This window comes from Strigops habroptila, chromosome 7, assembly GCF_004027225.2.
Source record: "Strigops habroptila isolate Jane chromosome 7, bStrHab1.2.pri, whole genome shotgun sequence".
NCBI classification, from domain to species: Eukaryota; Metazoa; Chordata; class Aves; order Psittaciformes; family Psittacidae; genus Strigops; species Strigops habroptila.
The window spans coordinates 25,001,521-25,023,908 of NC_044283.2; the positions used below are offsets into that span (position 1 = coordinate 25,001,521).

Below are 22,388 nucleotides of genomic sequence, written 5' to 3' on the forward strand. Positions count from 1 at the left end.
GAAACAGAGTTAAACATATGCAGGTTTGTGATATATTTATATTTGAAGACATTTTTTTGAAGGCATTTTTTTCTTTTACCAATTTATAACAATAAACAAGGTTCAAAATCCCAACTTTTCAACTGAGGCAAATTCAGACCCAAATTAAGGGAATGTGGATAAGTAGATCCCGGAGTTTACTTCTCATCAAAATTTGCTGACAACTATCACAAGCTGAAAATATGGCCAGTGATGACCCCTCTCAAAAACCCCCTAGTAGTAGGGGTTCGCATACCTGCTTTTCCAGCACACAGATATCTTTCTACACTTGCATAAACACACAACTGACTGGCTCATCTTTCCAACACTCATAAATGGACGTTTTTAGGAGTTTTAGGCTTAAAAAGGCCTTGTGAAACATTTTTCTTCCCTGTTTCTAGAAACCTCTATGCTTAACCTTAGGCCAAAGAGCATCTGTTTGAGCTACACAAGTTAGCAAGTTAGGCCTGCAGATCTCTACAGGACAGTTTGTTTTCTTCCTCTGCATAAAGAGAAAACCCAAGAGTATCACACAGGGTATTTTTTAAGCACACCTTGACACCTGCCTCACTTCTGAAAGATGAAAGCTGCTGTCAGGCTCTGTGCTGGCCCTCGCCTGTCCTTGTCCTTGCCAGGCCGCTCTCGGCCCTGTGCCACACGACGAGATGCCTACAGATGCCGGACACGGGGGCGACAGGCCCCCAGCCCAGGGGAGGTGTGTGAGGATCTGGATAGGTGAGCAGAACCCCCCTCCGCGGGGGGGCTAGAGGCTCTCAGGTGCTTCGTACAACGACATCAGTTAACCAGGTGCTTAATGAAGCAGCCTCAACCAGCAGCTTGCTGTTTGTACGGGTGGCTCGCTGCCCTCTAGTCGCTGTGGGGAGGGACGGATTGGTGTCGTCTTCCCCCCGCCTCTAGCTGGGGGTGCCGTGCCATCCCCCCCGGTCGCAGCGCCGCCTGCGATGCGATGCTGGCGGCGGGGAGGCGACGGCGCGGGCATTTGCATGGGCTGAAGGCAAAGCGGCTTCGCCCGCTTGCTTTATTTTTAGCCGGCAGCTCAGGGCAGCGCAGCGCAGCTTCGCTCTGGCGGCGGGGCGGGCGGGGCGGCAGCCGAGGGAGGACCGAGCCGGCAGGGCGGGCGGACGGGCACCGGCGGAGAGAGGTTACCGCAGGGAGCCGCAGCCAGCCGGGCTGCAGAGCGCCGCCGGCCCCCGCCCCGGCGGCTGCGAGGCAGGGACAGGCACACAGCGGCCTCCGGCGTCTCCGCTGCGGCCGCGGCTCCGGCTCACCTCGGGCCGGCGGCGCGGTGCCTGGCTGCTCCCCCGCCGCAGCCGCGGCGCGCCGGGGCCCTGCAGATGGCCAGTCCCGGGCTGGAGCTGGGAGAGGTTCAGCCTCCTCCTGATCCCCCCCAGCCCGAGCTGGCCTTCACCGAGGCTCAGAAGTGGATCGAGGTAAGACCGCGGAATGGCCAGAGACAGGGACACCCCGCGGGAGCACCCGGCGCCCTTCCCTCCCCGCCTTGTAGCGAGGACTGTGGGCATTTCATTCCATGCCAAGCAGCGTCCCAGCCCCCCCACTTTGCTCGCTGCAGGGAAAGCGGCCGGGGCCGCCCGAGCCGCGGCTCAGCGCCCGCGCAGGATGCCCGAATTTGGATGAGCCCCTGCCCCCTTCCGCCCACGCATCTCCTCCAAACTTAATCTCCTAATCACATTTCCCCTCCGCGCCCCCGGGGATGTGTGAACGGCGGGGCTGTAAACAGGAGCCGCGCAGGTGCGCGGAGGCGCGGAGCGGGCGCGGACTAGTCCCGTAGCGCGGCTCCTAGTCCTGGGTCGGCGGGGGCCCCCCGCCTTGCTGGGGAACCCCCGGCCCCGCGCTGTTCCAGCTCCCCTGGCCCGCAGGTGGTGTCCGCGGCCGCGCAGCTACCGCTCCGCAGCGCGCGAAGAGGCGGTCAGGGCGGGGGGGGAGGAAGCGCGTCCCGCGGGGAGCACCGCTGCAGCCGCTTCTCCCATCGCTCGGCCGAGCCAAGGAGAGACACCCGGCCTGGCGGTGCAGGCAGGACAGAAACCCAGACCTGCTTGCTGTTTGCTCGTGCGGCAAAATGCAAAAACAGGCAGGTGGCGGGTGACATTTAATAGTTAAATATTTTGGCATGTAACAATAGAGATACTTTAAATAGCTCTTCATCTGATTGCCGGTTCAGAACACGCGTGAAGGTGGTATAAACCCAGATACCAGGGTAACAGCTCCCTTCAGCTGCGGGCTTTGAATTTAATCTGCAGCTTTTAGTAAGCCTCAGTGGATTCTGTTTTCTGACAGCGGTTAGGCAAATTATTGTTAAAATTGCTGTGACTTTAAGATTCCCTGAAGCCCTGGGAATTTCAGACTGTAATAGTTCAATATCAGCTGGAAAGGTAATGCTGTGTCAGACTTCAGGGAATTGGCGCTGACACAGTAAACTGGCTGGTGTGGGGCCAGGGACATAGGAGCACTGAGAAATGTGAAAAGAAGGGCTTTTGTGCCAAGGAAAGGTGAGTATGCAGCCTGTAAGAGGAAAAAGGAAGTGCATATAAACACCGGTTGTCTTGTGAAGATGAATATGGTGCTTCCTATATCTCCTTCTTTGCAGCAGAGGGCCAAGAGAGAGGCACATGACTCCATCATACATACGGTACATGAAATACATTGTGACTGTAAGTCCTGCTGACTGCTAATGAAGCCAAGAACTCAATGGTGAAGCAGTTCTCTCTAGGCAATGAAGCTGCCAGCAGTCACTCCAGGCATGATAACAATTAAGGGACTGTAAGTCTTCCTGTATAAGAGTAGAAACTTGTGGGTCAGTCGGAAATTTCTCTCTTGGGCGGTGTATTCCGCAGTTCACTGTGACAGGAGGTCTCATGCCAATTCCTGTGTGACCCAGGGCCTGGTGAGCAGAGCAGAAGGGCTCTCAACTCCTTGCGTCCTCCATGCAGGCCCAAGGAGCCCATGCGTACAAAGGGAGCTGTCTGTATCTTCTTGTGCTTCCTCCACTCTTTTTTAATCTGCTTGATACATGAATGGCAAAGCTGTAATGTGCTGGTAGTATTGCCACCATCCTCTTGCCTGAGGGAGTGTGTCAGGAGCCTGGAGTACTGCCGTGGCCATGGTGTGAGAGGGAAGCATCTGCTTTTGCAGCAGCACCCAGAGTTGTTGCCTCTACTAAGAGAAAGGAGGAAGAAGCTGCCAGTGAAGCAAATGTGGCTTAATTTGCCTAGCACATTGTATTTCCTTTTAATCCCAGTTTGGCTTAAGCTCTGGAGCATGAGGGTTATTATCTCTTCAAAAAATCAGGTTACCATTCACTGTTCTAAATCTGGATGATTTGGACTGAATTATGCAGAGCTTGAAGTGTTAGTCCAAAGTTATTGAAAAGCAATATCAATCTTAAAAAGAAATAAAATCTAAAAATCAAGAAATGTTATAGGTATCGACATTGTGTGCCAAACCTTACTGATCTGGGTGAAAACTAGAAATGGAGGTCATGCTGTGTCTGGCTACTAGATCCATCTGCTTCAGCTGGCTCCGTCATTGTCTCTCACCACTTTATTCTTTGGTATAGAGACAGCAAATGTCCAGTGTATTGTGCCTTCCAGATCGCTTCTGACCATTTAAAATGACACCTCAAACAAAAATAAAAGAAACCAGGGCTGGTCCTCTCTAGCATGGAGAGGACAGGCTAGTGAGGATGTTAGTGGTGCGAGACAGTTTAAAGCCTGTCTTAGGCTGTAAAATATTGCCACACAAGGACCTGAAAGCAGGAGTGGACAGATTGAAAACTCTGAGCTTGCTGTGCATTTTATTGCTAGTGTTTAAGTTGTGACATGCTAGTTGGATTCTCATCTGGTTTGAATCCTCATGTGAGCACTGTCACCATTGTGTGGTGCTGACAGGAATCCACCATATGGTCTGCAGTGCATTTCTCCTCTAGTGGGGCTGGAAAGGGAGGCTATCCTCTTTTTGCAGATGGGGAACCAAAACATGAAATGGCTGAATGTCTAGATCTGCAAAGATCGAGGTACTCCCCTTCTTCTGGTCCAGAGATTTTAGGGATCTTGCCTTCACTTCTTGAGTCTGCGACCTTTCACCAGAGCAGGTCTTCTGGGTGCCAGAAGTCTTCTTTTTCCTCTGCCAGCATTAGTTTCATCTGGATGCTGCAGGATAGGAGAGTCTTAAGTTGTGCTGAAGTTTGGGTGGATCCCTGTAATAATCCTCTTGTCTCTCCTGGAGCTCTGAACCAGCAGCACTAAGGTGTCCACCTAAGCAGGGAAAAGGGCTGGCCAGAACTCTGACTCTTACTGCCAAAGCTGCTTATACATTTGACAGTTTGTGCTTTGTAAGACAGTTATTTCAAGCAGTGATAGATTTGGTGTCATCTGTATGTTGCAGAAGGTGAGATTTTGGAATTCCGTGGACTTTCCGCTTTGGGTAGAAAACCAGAGGTCAGCCTTGCTTAATTTTGCACAAATATCAACTGTGAATCCCTCTGTGTAACAGTAAACCAGTGGTATTATTTTAGTTTAGCTTGGCATGTTCTACTGAAGTGAAGAATGCCCTCTTAATGATACAATGAACCATATTAGTAGCACTCAGAGGAATTAAAGGCACCGAACAAAAAAAAAGAAAAAACCCTATGAGAGAGCTGCATCAGTCTGCATTATTAAAGGTGTGGTATCTCATTTCAGTTAAGGCATCTCAGTTTCACTGAAAGAATATATCAGCCTTGTAAAGCCTAGTGGGTTACAACAGCAAAATAACAAATCTAATTTAAACTAATGGCCTGTAATCTTGAAATGTCAAGGTTCCCTGTATGTGTGTTTAAACTAGAATAACTGATGGCTGAAAGAACATCTGTATAAACATTTATTTTTGCTGTAAAGATTTATAAGAGAGTAGTACAGTAATAAAGTCGCATTTAGTACTAGTGTAACTCCTAAGGGTATTGTTATCTCCTCATCACACCTCCTAGCCTTACCTCATTAATATGCTCTCTCCTCATTGTTAAGACTTGGTTCAATTAGGGATGGCTTTTCCGTAGACTTCCATTCCTTATAAACTTTGCCAGCTGATAAGAATGCTTCCTTTATAGTTGTATGGTAATAATAAACAAGTCATGTTTTTCTGTCCCCTGTGGTGAGTGCTTGACTTTGCCGTTGCCTCTAGATGTGTGTAGGCTAAACCCCATCAAGTTCTAGTAAGTCTGCTACTTTTCTCTTGTATATATTCCCCTTGAGGATTCTCTAGTTAAGGAGAAGTTTGCCAGCCAGAGGAGTTTGCTGTGTGTTTGTGGGTTATTTTATTTTTTCCTTCTAGCAAAACACCTGTGTTAGATTTCCGAATTGAAGGTGGAAGTAGTGATGCTGCTTCTAGGAGAAGCAGTGGGACCAAGCGTATTCCTTAGTGCTTCTGGATGTGTCATGCCACACAGCAGAACACTTCTGCAGCACTGTCTCTGTGGAAAAGAGCCATAAAACCAGCGAAGTGATTCAGGCAAATAAACTTCATGTGACTGTCTTGTGGCAGGAGTCTGGAAATAAGGTTTCTTTAGGATGTCTCTCATTCCTCAGGATCAAGTGCCAGAGAGCTAAGGCTTATGGCTCCCACTGCAAAAACGTAACTTAAGAGGAGATCAAGGTAGTTCATTGACAGAACCTTTTCTAATTGGTGAAGAGGCTTGTTTGGAGTATCTGCTGTAGGGGCCTGGAACTTGAGGAATACACAAGTTTGTTTATATGATCTTCAAAATATAGTATGAAGAACATCAGAGATAAAGCTCTTTTGATGAAAAGTATTGGGTAAGCTAAATGATTCACTGACTGTATGAGTAATCTGTGCCCCGCAGGAGTGTGTGTATTTCCAGATACATTTGGACATCTACTCTTCCTTTGCTGTGAGCCTGATTTTAAGATCCTTGAATAGGACCTAGTCCTCTGAACACTGATACAGTTCCTAGAACGCTGGTGCCTCTAGCCAGACTGGGACCTTGGGTGCCACTGCAGTCTTGCTGTTATATGGGTAGGAATGGATCAAATCCAATGAACATTTTCTCCAGCAAGCAGTTCAAGAGAAGTCAGTCTGGCTGCCTTAGGAGATTATTTGAATACAATCATGTAAGTGTAGAATGATGACTTTAAGGCTGCATGGTTTTATTAATCAAATATTGTAGGAAAGTGATTGAGTTGCTAAGTAGTGCCTACAATTCAAATTTCTGTGTTTAGCCTTTCTTTTTTGCTCTTTTTCTTCTACTGCTTCCAGTGTCTTACCTATATACTTAATGTATTGAGAATTAATCTATTAAAGCAAGCAAGGATAGGCTAGAAGAAACCTATGCAAATGGATTAGACAAGTTGCCTGATTTGCGGACAAGCTTAAATTATGCCAAAGGAATCCTTCCCACAGCGTCTGTAAGGCAACCATGAAGAGACAAAAGGTGTGTGGCTGGCTTCTGGTCCTAGGTGCATGTGCGTGTAGAATAACACTGCTGTGGTTATAGTGACTGGACTTGGAGACGAGTTCTTCACTGCTATCTCTGCATCTCCTCCTGGGCAGTTTTTAGGGACTGCAGACAGGGCAGATGGGATGTTCTTCATTCTGGCTGTTAGTCATTCAGTGGAATGAAAACTGAATTGATTTAAAGGAGGTGAAAGAACCTGCCCAAAGTCTCTGACCCTGTCACACTGCCACCTTCTAGAAATTTTTTCCTTTCCCAGTTGCCTGGCATCTGACCTTCTGTCTGGTGTACATGAACCCAGTTCCCTTGTCATGAGATCCGTTTAAGCTGTGTTACAAGTAGTGCTTGGCACGGAGGTGAGAATAATCAGAACAACAATACTATTGATAAAGGGATAATGTCAGAAAATGCAGGACTGAGCTGTTAATTGTCTTAAAACTGAATTAATTTCTCCTTTCAATACTAAAATTTTAAAATAGGTATAAGATCTGACCTTAACACCAGAGTCTGGAATGCCATTATGCAGTTGGTGGTGAAGATCAGTTAACACAGCTATGTAACCTCATTGCACTTGTTCTGCTAGTGATAACTGCATTTTTAATTTTTTTTTTAATTTTTTTTTAGTCCTCTGAAAAGGGAAGTGGAATCTATCCCAAGTATGGAGGATAAATAGCAGGTCAATACATCAGAATTGTTTTCTACCTTCTAAATGTATTGGCCAATCTGGGAAGTGTTGTTCATGACAGGTTATAAAAACTGCAGTATCTTTTGTTTGGAAAATCTACCAGTCTAGAATCTTTTGTCCACAGATGAATACTTCTGTGTATTGGTTCTCTGCAAACATCCCAACAAGAACAGTTTTGGAACAATATTACAGAAAAAGCAAGATTTATAGAGGTGAAATTTTCACTTAAAAGGGCAGCTGCATAGGAGAAGGTATGAACGTTTTGGCATGCTGGCCCTGAAGATCTAAGCTTTCCCTCGTCCTCCTTCCAATGTATCATTTAGAGAAGAAAGTACTGTCTTTCCTTGCCCTGCTCAGTCCCTTATATCACAATGACTACAACAGCTACTGAAACCAATAACATAGCATCAAAATGAATAGCTGAAACTTCTCCCAGTTATTTTAATAGCTGTCTCAGGTGAAAGGGCTGCAGCATGTGTCCTTGAGACAGCCTTTTAAGAATGTGAAGAACTCTAACACACCCCAGCTTAAAATGGGGGGAAAAATACTGCCTGTTACTGCTTTTTATCTTATAAACAGAATAAATGTTCTCCCTGTACATGGGACAGGGTAGAGAGTGACTGCTGGGCAACGGCTCTGTTGGAAAGGACCTGAGGGGACCTGTGGGACAACAGGCTCAGCAGGAGGAGCTTTGCCGTTCATGATTATTCTGGAGCTGGTAGATTGATGGAAGTGGTTGGTTGCTTCTGCTTGGCGCTTGCTAGGCCATACCTGAAATACTGCATTTAGTTTTGGGGACCAGAGTGTGAGAGGGACATCAGTATGCTGGAGGGAGCTGAGTGGAGAGCCCCTGGGCTGGTTGGGGCTGGAGGACTTACCTGGAGGGAGAGGGTGATGGGGCTGGGCCGCTTCAGGAGAGGTGGCTTTGTGGGGACATGGCACCAGCCCCACAGTACCTGTGGGCAGGTTTTTGAGAAGACAGCCAGGCACTTCAGAGGTATGTGACAGGAGGGCAAGATACTTGTCGTAAGCTAAAGTAGGGAAGGTTATGACTTGGCATAGAGGAAAGTTTCTTCTCCACAAGACCAGTTGAGCATTGATGCAGGTTGCCCAGAGAGGCTGAGAGGTCACCATCCCTGGAATGTTTTGTGCCTGACTGGAGAAAGTTGGAAACAGTCTGGTCAGACCTGAGAGTTGCCCTTGTGTGGAGGAGGAGGTTGAAGTAGAAGCTCTGTGAGGTCCCTACTAACGTGATTATTCTATGACTTCTTGACAGTGCGTGAGTAAACATCACTTTAGTTTTGTTTTAGTTTTAATGCTACTTTATTGGTTGAATATGTTATTGTAGTGCTAAAGAGCCTGTTTACATGAAGATGTTTCTCTATACAAAGGCAAAACTCCTATGGCTTATTGCAGGCATTTTCAGGGTATGCTACTGAGTTTCCTTTGTAGAAAATCCTCAAGGCAGTGTAAAATCTGTTTGCCTTCCAGTCTAACTACTTTTGATAAACCTCTTTTATTTTGGAAAACTGTAAATGTGACTTGATTTCCTTGGCTTGTTGAGATTTTTTTTTTTTTTTTTTTTAATTCACTATGCACTGCTGTAAGTGACCAATAAGGAATTGAAATTATTTCTCTTGTCTTGCTTTTCAGATTTTGAGATGATGATGTGCAAGTTTAATTCTTGAGAATTTAGGTACTGAATCCTTAACAAGTTTTTTGTTTGGGGTATTAGTTGGTTATAAGAATCCTTTACCTTGATAGTCACTCTGCTCAGTTCTAGTATAACTTGCTACTGTTAACTAGTTTCTTGTTTTAGGGTGGTTTTTTTGGTGTGTATATATAATGATTATTGCTAGTAACCCTTCCCTTAGCAAACTGGCTACCTTAATAATAGAGTTAACAATACAATGTGCATCTGATGTTAAAATTGACTTAAAATAGTCTAGCAACTTCTTGTTTGATGTAGAAAGTAGAAAATCCATTTCATTTGAAGAGAAACCTTGTTTTGCTGGTTTCTGGTGGTTTGAGGCCTCATGTCGAGTATCAAAGACAGCTTGATTTTGAAATCAACTTTGACAAGCTAAGATTTTGAAAAATAGTGTTGCTGTGGCTTCTTGGCTCTGGCACCACTGCCAGTGATTCACAGAGCACTTCACAGGCTAAGGAGCAGTGTGGTGAAGGCAGGGGAAGCAATTCTTTAGTTCTGCTTTGTACGGCTGAATGAGTAAGTTAAGAGGGAAATGCTCTTCATTAATCTCTCCTTCACACAGTTTTCTCCATGATCCTGGCTCATGCTGGAAATAAGATGGGGATTTTTGCACTGTGTGATACCACAGTGAGCTTCAGGAACAGCATGAAAGGAAAAAATTCTCTGTGATGTCTTTGCCCTATACTTTTCCTACCTCCATCTGACCTTTCGATGGGCTTCAGAAGAATCCCAGCCTGCCAGTTATCTACAAGCCGTAGGGAAAGTGGTGGCACATACTCTCTGTAGAGCAAAAAACCCAGGAGTCCTCATCCTGGGACTCTAAATATCGTTTCCTTTCTTGTAGCCATTGGTAGATCTTAGTACGGTATTGCAATCATGAGCAATTGAATCTCTAGCTGGATTACAGTATCATTAAAAAGATAAAATAGGCTGTTACTTGCTTTCTGTTCCTCAGATCATACATTGCTGTAATTCAGGTTTTCCTCACTAGCAGCGAGGAGCTGGAATCTGTAAGAAGATTAATACACAAATATTCCTAAAATGTATCAGATCTAAAATACATTCAGCAAAAGCAGAGGTCATGGGCTTTAACACATGGTATTAATAATGTCTAATAGCACTGAATCATGTGAAATCCCTTGCACCGGATGGGACGCTTGGAGAAGTTGTGAACTGAAGATGAAGAGAAGTACATCTTCTAGTATTGGAACTTTCCATTTCCAGAGTGGCAGGAAAAAAAGCTCAAAATGTTTTTTCCACTAAAACCAGATGGCCAAGAAAATCAGATGAATTCATACTTCAGGAGCAGGCCACAGACTGGCACGGAGTTGTAACCTTTGCTCTGACTTGAGAAGCAGAGTCTTGCTTTTGCGTAAGCAGAGGCTGGTGCCCATAAATAATGCTGGTTTCAAGTGGGAGCAGAATGGTTGCATGGCTACAGAGGACAGCGGGCTGGGGTTAAAAATCTCTTTGTAGTGCTTTGCAAGCACTGTTTTCCATAAAATGCACAGGGTTACATTATGCTGCTGGATCACAGCAGAAGATTGCGGCTCCGGTGGAATTTAGAGGTCTTGCTACAGTGTCTCAAAACAAATGGAACTCCCAAATCCAAACCTATCACTTTAGTCTTCAATTGCCTATAAGCATTCTAGGAAATTATGGAACTCATAATGATTTAATTTCTTGAGTATCAGCGGTGCATGTTTTATACCTGATACGGGTGTATCGGACATTCCCTTCCAACACCCCCTAAATGAACCCTTAAAATCCTTCATCCAAGTGTCTACTTTACTAATTTAGAAAATCCTTAATAAGAGATTTTTCTTCAGTCTGCTGTCAGAGAAATGAAGCTTCAATGTCTGAAGAAAAGCAGCAGAATCTTCCTCCCCATTTTTTTATGTAATTCCTTGTTTGAAGTACTATTAACTGCTTGTCTTTGTTAGCAATTTTTCTTGTCTTTTCCTTTTTCCTTTTCCAATTTAAAAAGGAACCATGGTGTGTTAGCTAAAGACTGCTATTTGGCAGTGAGCACTTTCTGACTGGCTTTGGGGAAGGGGAGGGAGGAATGAGGAGAGGCAGAAGTAACCGCCCTGTCTCTGTCAGACTGGCGTGGGCAGGGATGCCCACAGTGCCAGGGCCTTCAGCGCTGGATCCCTTGGCTTTGTTTCTGTGTGATTGTTGTGATTCATTTCAGTGGGCTAACTCGTATAGATTGTTGCAACAAAAACAGCTCTGGAAATTTTCTTTCAGTCCAGAAGCAGAACTGCGAAATGGGGGGGAGGGGGGGGAAGACAGCAGCTAAGTAACTGAGGGTTGTTTTTATTTTTTTTTCCCTGTTTATCATTTTCCTGATTCCGATGAGTTGTTTTTTGAAGTTGTGGTTTTGGAAAAGCAAAGCCCTCATTTGGGAGCACGCATGTGTGGTGTCTGTCTTCTGCCAGTGTTTAGATCAATTAAAGATAGCCAAGAAAATAGACTGTTTTCCAGAAAAAATTCTGCTGGCAAGAAAAAGCAGGTGTCAGAATCAGTGAGTCATCAAGGTGACTTTATTTTAAGAAATGATATAAAAGCCTAGCCTGACATCCTACCCCTCCCCAAACCAATTTTTATTTCGACAAGAGGCCTTCAGTTTTGTAATTACAAGAAAAAAACTCATAAATCAACAAAGTTCAAGCAACTCCAATGATCCTTTATTAGAAACAGCTTGCCTCTTCTACAGAGAAGCAAAAGAACCCTCTAAACATTTTAATTATGAACATGCAGATGTTCAGTCTTGCTGGGGCCTTATTTTCTCTTTCCTGCAGATCAATGCTGCTCTGCCTGTGTTGCTCCACTGCTGAGGGTGCTGGGTAGGTGGGTGCTTTCTGTCAAGGAAAAGCACCTCTGTACAAACCTCTGTTTGCTCGCTGGAGGTATGGGCTGTAGGCAGTGTTACACTGATCTCTCAGAATGGACCAGACACGTGGCCATGTCTGAAAGCAGAGGTGGTGGCTGTTGTGTGGTGGTTCCAGCATAGGTGGCTGTTGCATCATGTTCCTGGCATCCAGAGCCTCTTAGTTTGGCACAGCACAGCTGAGGGGTTAGATACTCCCTGTGAAGAGAAGAGCATGAAGGGAGCAGGGTGTTAAAAATAAAGCTGGTGAAGCTGCAAGGTAATTTCACCTCCCTCACTTATCTTTTGATGATGACTTTCTCCCAGAAAGCAGTCCTCAGCTAGGTTTGCAGATGTTCACTTAGCATGGGTGCTCTTCAAAGACAAGCAACAAACTGGATTTATTCTAGCCTCATGTATGAAGGATGAGCTGCAGTTGGTGGTAGAGCCTTCTCAGAGTATCCTAAACAAAAAGATTCGTATATTCCTGTTAAAATGCATCTTGGTAATAAATGCTTTGCTACTTCATTCCTTTCTCATTTTGCTTCTTGTTAGTAGCTTCAGGGGAGAAAGTAAGCAAAGCTGTTGTAGATAGTTGTGGGATAACTTAATGAAAATTCGCAGGGGTAGCTCTGAGGTGACATTCCAGTGAGATTTAATAGAAAACTTGTCTACCAATGCTTGTGGGATTTTTATCCATCAATTTCCATTCACTGTAGTTTGAGAGTGTCTCTGGTGTAGCACTGCTGAATAAAAGCTTTAATTCTTTTTATTTCTGGATTTCAACCAAGATTCTTGAGTGCATATTCTGATTATAGGCAGATCTAATATTTGTGGCTTTTCTGTCTCCCTCAATATTTGTTAGTTTTTCAGTGCAGCAGTTAATTCTCCAGTGCCATACTAGGTTTTCCTTTTCATTTTTAAATTGTGTGGAGAAAACTTGTATTTCAGCTTGCCACATTAAGGGCCTTGAAATCAATAGATCAAAGCCAGACCAGACTTCTTGGAAGTGGTGCAATCTCTAACTGTGTTGAAAGCTTTTGTTTTCTGCCTTTTCCTGTCTCTTGGTGTCTCTCAAGAGAAGGAAGAGCATAGGGGAGATCTCTGTGTAGGCAAAGGGGGGTTTCTCGTCACTGTATGCTTGGGGTACAGGGCTATGTGACTAGGAGGAGCTGACTTCAAGAAGCAGCAGTGGTGGCAACCTTTGTACAGGATGGAGAGCTCCAATATGAAGCATGAAAGTGACAGTTTCACATGGCTTGAACTGGGCTCTCATATACCCAGGAAATACGTGCTGTTGGAAAAAGTGCTGGTGGAGGAGGGGCTGTCAGTGTTAGCCATGGGAAGTGAACATTTTCCAGTGCATGCCGCCTCAACCAGGTTGAAGTTTTCTTTTTAGGATTGAAAGGGAAAAGATAGGCATCTCATATGCAAAAAAGTATATAGAGAGCAAAACATAAGCTCCTATTTCTGTGTTTGGTGGGGAGGGAGAGTGCTTGAGACTTAGAACTGCAAGAACTGCAACGGCATTCAAGGCGTACGTGCTTGGTGAAGCAGATGTGATGAGTCAAAAAAAATAAAGTTCCTGTGCATGTCAAACTCTTGCTGGTTGAGGAAAAGCTTTCATTTCTTAAATAAAAGCAAGTTAGAAAAATGGCTCTTCTACAATGCAGAAAGCTTCTAGTGGGGGGAGAAGGTCACTCCAAATGTGTACACTCATGTAGTTCGCTGTTTGGAGGTCTTTCGTGGCAGATTTCCTTAGGACAATGGCATGAGATGAAAGGAGCTGCTGTCTTGACAGTTCCTCCACAACCAGTTGCATTTATGGATTGCCATGAAAGTGTCTTGTAAATGACTGAGCTTGAAGCAGTGTTGGCCTGTGCACTTGTGCTTCTCAGAGGTGTAATTCCCTCCTGCCAGTAATCTAATGAGGCTGTTGGAGGGAAAGAGCACATTTGGGAATTTCTAGAGTGAAGTAACTGTAGCTCTTTCACTCCCAGTGCAGCGACACATTATTTGGACTAATACAAGTGGGAAAATAACAACTTTGTTCTTGCTAATAAAGCAGAATGCCTCTTTCTTGCTTATTAACAGCCCATCTGACTTCAAATATGACTTTGGACTAGAGGGCTCTGGACCATTTTGCTTGCTGCTTGCATGAGCAAGTTTTGGGATTTTGTTGTCTGTAAATGACTGCCCAGTAATGCATTTGTTAATGCAGAGCAGTATAGGTGGCAAGACACTTGATGCATCTGTCACATGGATGCTGCCAGCTGTCTGCATCCTATGTACCCTAAGTGCTTTAAATATCTTTATGTAGCAGAATGTTATTGTAAGCTCATTTGAATAATTTTTGTGTAGTTAGTCATCCATCCTCCTTATATCTTTGTATCCTGGTACGTATATCTTCATGGTTTTTCTTCTAAGCTTGCAGAGGAAAAAGTAAGTTTCACAAAATTTATTGAGAGAAGAGAGGAGATGAGGAGGAGGATAGTCTGGATAAAGAGCTTCTCGCTTTACCCTGTAATAGGCACTTCAGAGAATATAAACTAGATCAGTCATTTCTAATCCACTGTAAAATATTTTTTCCTGTGGGAAGTCCGGGTTGGAGTGAGGACTTCAGGCCTGATCAAGTTGCAGGTAGGATGCAGCTCTTTCTACTAGAAATATGTGATAGCAATTTTGACTACAGTAGGCTGCTCAGCAGAGCTTAATAGAGCTTCTCTGGTACATTGTTTCTGTGAAGTTGTTTCTTCAGCAGTTCTTCTTGTGCTAGCATTTAGTATTGCTTTCCACTTCAGTGGGAAGTGAGAAGCACTGAGTACAAACAGGTACTGATTTGCCAGATCTTCTCTTTGGAAGAGTCTTGGACCCAACTCTCAAGTTCGTTCCAGAGTACACTGATGTGTTTCTGAAGGGAACAGTGACTTCTCTTCTGCTTGTGTTTTACTCCTTCATACACCCCATTTTTAAGGTAGAAGGTAGTGGTGGCAGATTTTACTTAAACTCATGATTAACATTGGCTTTTTGCTTTTAGGTTGGGCTGGACATACTGCTTTCCAGCTCTAGGCAGTTGTTTCTCTAGTCAACTTGAACAGCATTTCATCCTGACAGCTGTTTTGCTGACATTATTCCCAGTTAGTTATTAATAGGGATTAAGAGCTTTCTGCAGCCAGAACTCTTTACTGGGAGTGTGCCATCATTTGGCAGACTCATTAAACCAGTAATTCTACAGTGCTTAAAATATTTTATTTGCCCTGCATCCTTCATATTTGGAGTTCCAGCTTAATTGCCCTGTGGGCTAAGAGTAAAGACTTATCATAAATACTCTCCTTTTTTTCTGCCTTTTCCGCTCCCCCATGATATTTTCAAGCCAAAACCTTAAAAGCCAAGCTTTGTTCAGCTTTTTTTTGTTCTTGAGACACCACACACGCCATGTGTGAGCTTGGTATGTACTGTGTACAACTGTTCCTTAAACACCTAGTGAAGTCCATAAGCAACAAGAAGGTCAATCTCATCATAGAATGGTTTGTGTTGGAAGGGACCTTAAAGATCACTTAGATCCAACCCCCATGCCATGGGCAGGGACATCTTCCACTAGAGCAGGTTGCTCAAAGCCCCGTCCAACCTGGCCTTGAATGCTGCCAGGGATGAAGCATTTACCACTTCTCTGGGCAACCTGTTCCAGGGCCTCACCACCCTCACAGTAAAGAACTTCTTCCTTATATCTAACCTGATCATGTGTTTATGTGTTCACTCCCTGAAGACGATTACTGTAGTTTCCAAATTTGGTCACATGGGTAGCGCTGTCCTGGGAGGAGAGTTCTTGTAATGGTGGTGATGGCAGCCATGGTGCTAGTGCCTTCTGCCAATGCAGATGGTACAGGTGGTGTTCCTCCAACCTGATGTCCTCCTGTCTTGTGGAGGTGGCAACAGTGGTTCTTGCCAGCACAGTTGGTCTGGGTGTAACTAGAGGTTAGTACTCTCTGTTCTGGGGACACTTGATTCTTGAATGACCATTCCTCTCACTTCTCTGCAGTCACCTGGAAGTAACTTGTGTCTTATAGTTTGGGGGTCTGGTTTTAAGCTAATGTGTCAGTGTTCTTCCTGTAATTAAAATCAAGAATTAGTTCTGATTTGGATTTGCAGCTTAGTTTGTCCCGGCACTGATCCAGGTTGGATGGAGAAGCTTTGTTTCCTTGTGCAGGTTGTTTTGCTGCTGACAAGCAGGTAAAAGGAAGAACTTTGGTTGGGATGCATGGTCTTGTAACATCTGTTTCTTTTCTAATAATGTTTCTCACTGGCCTTGGATCTCTTGCATGATGAAGAGAATGTTAAGCATATGTATTGCTCTCTCATGGTCTGCATCTGACTTCAGCTCTAGTGACACCTATTCACACATTGTGTTTATAATGTTCAGTGCAATTCTAGAAAGATTTGTGATAACCCCTTTATTTTTATCTTACCAATACTCTTTCCCTAGGCTCATCAATTTATTCTGATTTATCTTGCTGCCAGAGTGCACTGAATGGATTTGATGTGCTTCTGGTGAGCAGTTCTCTCATGGGCTAAAGCATGGGCGTGAAAGGAATAAAACAAAGGTGGTTTTCATTAGTGGAAAGAACAAAGCCATGAATTAAAGGGCAAAAGAACTGATGTCCCTTTCAACAGGAGATAAATTTCAAATACTCTGTTCAGCTGATGTGTTGTATTTTGAGACTTAACTGACTTTGGTTTAAGATGCTACTAATTACAAGTACCAGCCCAATTTATATTTGGAAAATGTTTGGAAAAGCAGTTGTGTCAGATCATACTCATGAACACACAGTAGATTTCTCTGGAAGGACAAAATAGTGTTAAATTCTACTTAAAAATAATTCCTGCTACCATGTCTGTAATAAAAAATAATCTTCTTGAATCTAAAGGCTTTAAAAACTGATTTGCTTTTTAAAATGTCATCAGCAGAAAAATTCATGAGGTAAGTACTGAGATATAGATTGGGTTTTTTTCCCCTTAAATGGGAGAGTCAATTTGTGTGCCCAGCTTTCTCGTGAAGACCAAAGAATTTAAATCCCATGTCTTCTGTTTGTACTGTCTTGTATTTACCTATCCTAAGGATAGGTTTAGGCCACAGTGTAGACCAGGCAGATGGTCCAGGTAAGCTTGGTGGAAGTGGGAGTGGAACATGGCTTTCTGGGCCTTTGTTTTTTGGCAATTCAAGTAAAAGCTGCCAGCCTGGTCCTACAAACCCAAATCCCATCGGTGCACAGAAGCTGACCAGCTTGCTTACATTTCCATTTTTAAAAAGTAGCCTGCAGAGATGCTTATGTAATATTTCTATTACCAATATTGCTTGGAGTTTGACAGCCGTTGAAAGTGGCCAGGCTGAAGTCAAGATTGTAGCTTATGATGACCTCTTTATTTTGTCCCTGATTGGGAGATTTTGTAAGTATGTGTCTTGAAATACTATATTTTGTGTATTTCCGTCACTGGTGATAGCGTCTAGTTTCCTTATGGAGTCCAGCTGTTTACCAGTTTTGTTCTCTCTGATTTTAGGGTAAGTTTTGTAACTTCAGATAGAGTGACTCCTGGTTTCTTGGTGGTTGTTATTGTTACCATAAGATTATATACTTAAATTTTTACAGGAGACTTATAATTTTGCCTTAGATATTTAGTGTGCTAAGAGTAACTTGTCCTTAGTCAGCTTGCTGTCTTTTGTTGTGGCTTTAAGTTAGGGTAGCGGAAGTAAATTCTATAATCCAAATGGGAAAAGAAATTATTTGCATTTTTGAAGTACGTGGATTTTTTAAAAATCTGTTATGATGGCTTCTAATACTGTAGAGATCAGTCAGTATAACACTATGAGAACTGAGGAAGGCTCAGTGTATTCCTCTAAGAATACCTGACTTCTTACACCAATAGAGCTTCCATGTATACAGTATCAGAAAATCCAGCTTCATGGTCTCATGAGCAGCAGAACTTGTATGAAGATAAGTGAATACTAATGCAAATTTCCTGTATACAGAGGATATCTGTGGGCTAATGCTGGGCTTTCGGCCTCACCAAAGCCCAGCCAAGCTATTTGACTTCAGCACAGCACAAGAAAACTTTTTCCATTTGACTTCTTTATTATTTTTTTTCTTACTGATTTTCATTTGAGCATATAGTTTGTCTGACTGTTCAGTCTTTTGGCACTTCATCTCCTGGCTTGTGCTTGCAGCATTTGTTAGACTGAATTGCCTGTAAAAACTTAAAAATGTTAAATTAACAAGAGTTGTGCTGTATTCTCCCAAGGGAGATAGGTTTTAACTTTACTCACATGGTATCCAGCATCTTGAACCTGATCTCGCTGAAGATGGCTAAATGCAAGTGAAATAAGAATTATCTGAATAATTGCATGTGTTTCTGTCTTCAGTCTTGGAGAACGTGCTGAAATTTGCAAGGTCAGGCCTGCTAAAGTAATACAATAGCGTTGTCTCTGCAAGCTCAATTCTCCTTCATGGGCATGCATATTAAATATGTGGTCACTGCTGTGTTTCTTCTGAGTATCTCTTTAGTGCGCAGAATGAATAGTGCAGCTCTTAATGAACAGCTATTCAGTGCTTCACTTTCTCCTTACTGTTCAACATGCAGTCTTATGCCATGTTTATTATGTGCTATTCAAACCAAATCCTGAGGACAAAATTATTTTCTCAGACTTCTGTGGTGCTCATCACTAAAGTATCTTTGCAAAAAAAGTTCTTTGCAAACGTGAATCTCATTTCATGCCATCACTGTAAGTAAGTACCAGAACTGTGGTACAGAGAAAATAGGTTCAGGACTGTATGCTAATTTGAGACTCTTAAGACCTTGCATTCTTTGCCATGTACTTAGCATTCTGTAGCATTATAGAGGCACAGCTATGGCCCTCTTCCATGTGCTGGGATGCCAGGCACTCATAGCAAATGAGCAACGTGTGACTAGTAATCAGCTATGAAAAGCTTGGTATAAATGACTTGACTAGTAATACAACTGAGTACAGCGGGACAAGCCAGGGAAGTATTTGAATCTGAGCAAGCTGTGTAGCTGGCTGAAATATAACAGCATCTCTTCGACTCCCTGCAATTTTTCCCTGCATTTGCTGCCTATGTACAAGTTATATAGGCAAGGAAACATCATTGTCCTTGCCTGAACTGTTTCTCTCTAAGGCTTTCATTCTCAGTCTCCCGTGATATGGATGACCTAATAATTTTTTCTTGTTTTAATACCAGTTCTTTGATCTTTATAATTCTGAGGCAGTTTCCTTTTCTCCTGTCTTCTAAATTCCATCATCCTCATACCTCACTAGACTGTGTGCTTTAAAGTTGGCACCAGCCTAAATTAAGAGAGCAGTGTGGGTGCTGTTGAATCACAAGGTTTGGGGCCGTGTGCCACCCTTACCTGTTCTAAGAGGAAGCAAGCAGGGCTGAAATGCCCTTAGAAGGGAAACTATTATCCTACCAGGGTACAGTCCTGGTGACTTATTTCCCTTGCTAATAGATAATAAACTGCTGTAATTAGTAGTAATCTTCTGACTAGCATTGCAGACCTTCTGTCTTCACCTCCCTAGATAAAGGCAATCAAAGACCTTGTCCAGCACAAATTTTCTGGCTTACTATACACACTTCACTGGAATGTAACATTTTTCATGCTTATGATCAGTTTTTGGAAATAAGAAGTCATGATGAATTAGGAGTTTTGAAATGACTCGTGGTAGGCAGGAGGTCTGGGCAGGCTGGTCAGCAACATCTGTCCTGTTGTGTGGAGTTGTCTGTTCCTTGGTATTCTGAATTCTTTGGCTGAAATTCAGCATTTGAAGGTTAATAGATCAAAATTTGTCTGTTGTAAAGGCTGTGGGTGGGAGCTTACTCTGTCAGTCTGTCTTGGTATAGCTATGCTATTCTAAATTTTCTTTACCTCAGTAACATCTTTGCTAACTCCTGTAATTAGAATGAAAAATCAAACTGAAATGATTAATACCTGTGGTGCTCATTATTATCAAACAATAGTATTCATTTGGAACTCTCTAAAATCTAAAGTGCCTTGTGGTAGATTCGAAGTAGGGATCTTTTTATTTATTTTTTTCTAATCCCCCCCCCCCTTTTTTTTTTTTGCCCCTTTTTTCTTTTTTTTTTTTTTTTTATTTTTTAGCTCAAAATCTGTAAATTTCACTTTCCTCTTTCTACCCAACTACAAGGTACAAAAGCTGCCTCCTCCTGTTTGGTGCTTTTAAGAATAGATGCGTGTCACTCTTCTTGTAATGGTGGAAGGAGAAATTAAAGAATTACAGAATTAATCTGTAAAAAAGAATCCATAATAAATTTGACAAGGAACCATGATAAGTTTGACTTCATCTTGGTGATCAATAAATCAATTAAGTGTTATGGAAGTAGCAGACTTAGAGTCCAAGTAGTATGCCTGGTGTGACCCACAATACAACGTTTTGCTCTTAGTGTGCTAAATGTTCACAGGTAGTGGGCATTTGACAAAATAAAGGATCCTTAAAAGAATATTGTGCAAAACCTGTGGTAATCTAAACAAATAGTAGTTGGGGTTTTTTTACTTTTCTGATCCCGTACTTTCTTTGGGCATGTACGAGTCCTGCCCCAACCCAGAACACTCAGTGCAGTTCTAGAGACAGCACTCTCTCAACATACAACCCTCCAGTTGTAAACTATGTGGAGTATTTTTGAGGCAGACTGTTGATAAGCTCAGATCGTACTACCTAGTGATTCCTTGTGATACTGGGAGGCCTAAAGAGAAGGTGTGTGTCAAGTGTGCATACAGGCACACCAGCCATGCATTTAAAGTGGTGCCACAATTCCCTGCGGCTAATTCTTGAAAGGCTCCAGGGACAGCAAAGTCATAGTGTTGCATCCAGCTAGAAGGGAAATTTCTGGCTCATCTCAGAGAATCGCTTGTGTCTTGGAGATTTTTCAGGTTTTAAAAAAATTTGGCAATTTCCAAAGTACATGGTGACCATCTAAATGTTATGGTAGAAGCTTGGTTTTTTGTATCTGTTTTTGTGCTGCGACTGTAACATGAGCTGGCTTATCTCAAATAAAAGCTTCAGGGAATCAGAAAGCTATATATTTAAGTTGAGTCAAGTTTTAGGATGTCATTGTAAGACTTCTATTACCATTTTCATAAGATAAGTGTTGATCAGAAAGGAAACCTTATCTGTCTGGTTTTGAAGCACAGGATCTACATCATATGAGTCTCTTCTGGTGTGTTGGCATGAAATCATTTCTCAGAACAATAGTTGCACTATGACGGTGGGTAGGAGTAGATGATAGGCTCCCAAATGGGGACACAAGTAAGCAGAATAAAAGTTTTGGCTGGAACCCTGGGAAAATGCTTGCAGCTAGTGTCTCTTGTGGAAAAGAGGAGAAACTTGAGATTTTAGCACAAGGTGGCTTTGTGCAGGTTTCTGTTGATGGCAGAGGGAACGTGGAAAGTTGCATGGCAGACTCTTGATAACCAGCCACTGAGTAAAATACCTTTTGATGTTAAATCCTGTAGGTCCAGGTGGTTTCTGAAAAACTGAGAATACACCCTTTTCCCAAAGTAGCTGACCTTGAAGTAAGGGGAAGAGCTGGCAGAATGAAGCTATCCCAAAGTATTTTTGAAGCTGAGTGTGCATGATCCAGACATTATCTCATGAGGGCTCTAAAAAAAACTCCAAATACAATAATGAAGGTAGTTGTATCCTGCTGGCAAGAGTGTGGTTGTCATATCTGGAGCATGTTTATTTTGCCCATTCCTTCATATGTGTGAGCACCATCAGTTTCCCATCTCTGAAAATCAGACTTTGTATTCTGCAAAGGGTGGAAGAAGGCAGCTGGCTAAGTCCCTCTTTGCTTTCTTAGTTGCTCTTGCAAAAAGCCTTATGGAAGACAGACACAATTTATCAGTCTTTGTCTAGTTACCCTATAATTTGAGGATTGAGGTTATGGGCAGTAGGATATGTATACATATTATATATACAATTTTTTTTTTTTTTTTTGGTAGGGTCGTTAGTAGCTTTTTTCCCTTTGATGTCTCTAACTAGGGTCTTACAGTTTTTGCCTGTATGTGGTATCAGAACAATATCAAGCATTTTTTGAGTAAAACTGTGTTTTGTTGATATCTTCTGTCATTCAGTTCACCCATTAGATGTTACTGAGGACCCAATTTCTGAATACTAACATAAATTGTTGAGGAAATAAGCAAGCAGAGAAATATGTGTGAAGAAAAGATTTGTAAAGTAACTCTTAGTCACAAATCTGATAAAAAAAGGCAAATCAAGACTTAGTCATATCTTACTGCCTGTTAAAGAGCTTGATGGGTTTTCTTTCAGAACTTAAGTAAGTGTGGTGAATGAAAATTCTAAAGCTACGATTTTTCTTGATTTGGTTTTGTCAAAAGTAGATTATTGGCTCATATAAACTAAATATATGAGCTTTATGTAAACTATTTGCTTGGCATATTATTCTTTGACTGGGGAAAGATGATGTTGAAGCTTAAATTTATTCCAGTTCAGTTCCTGTGGAGGTTTTTGTGACTGCCAGTGTGAGAAGCATCACCATCTTTATTTCAGGGGAAAATGAGTTTCAACATA

The 22,388-nt window shown here is 42.8% G+C and overlaps 1 protein-coding gene across 1 annotated transcript in view; it reads left to right on the forward strand.

The window, feature by feature from the left end:
- The first annotated feature begins 978 nt into the window (after positions 1–978).
- Positions 979–22,388, forward strand: part of LIMCH1 (LIM and calponin homology domains 1) — a 188,482-nt gene continuing 167,072 nt past the window's right edge. Inside the window, exon 1 of the mRNA XM_030492195.1 lies at positions 979–1,469. Coding sequence (XP_030348055.1) covers positions 1,374–1,469 — 96 coding nt within the window. The 5' untranslated portion in view covers positions 979–1,373. The remainder of the gene's footprint in view (positions 1,470–22,388) is intronic.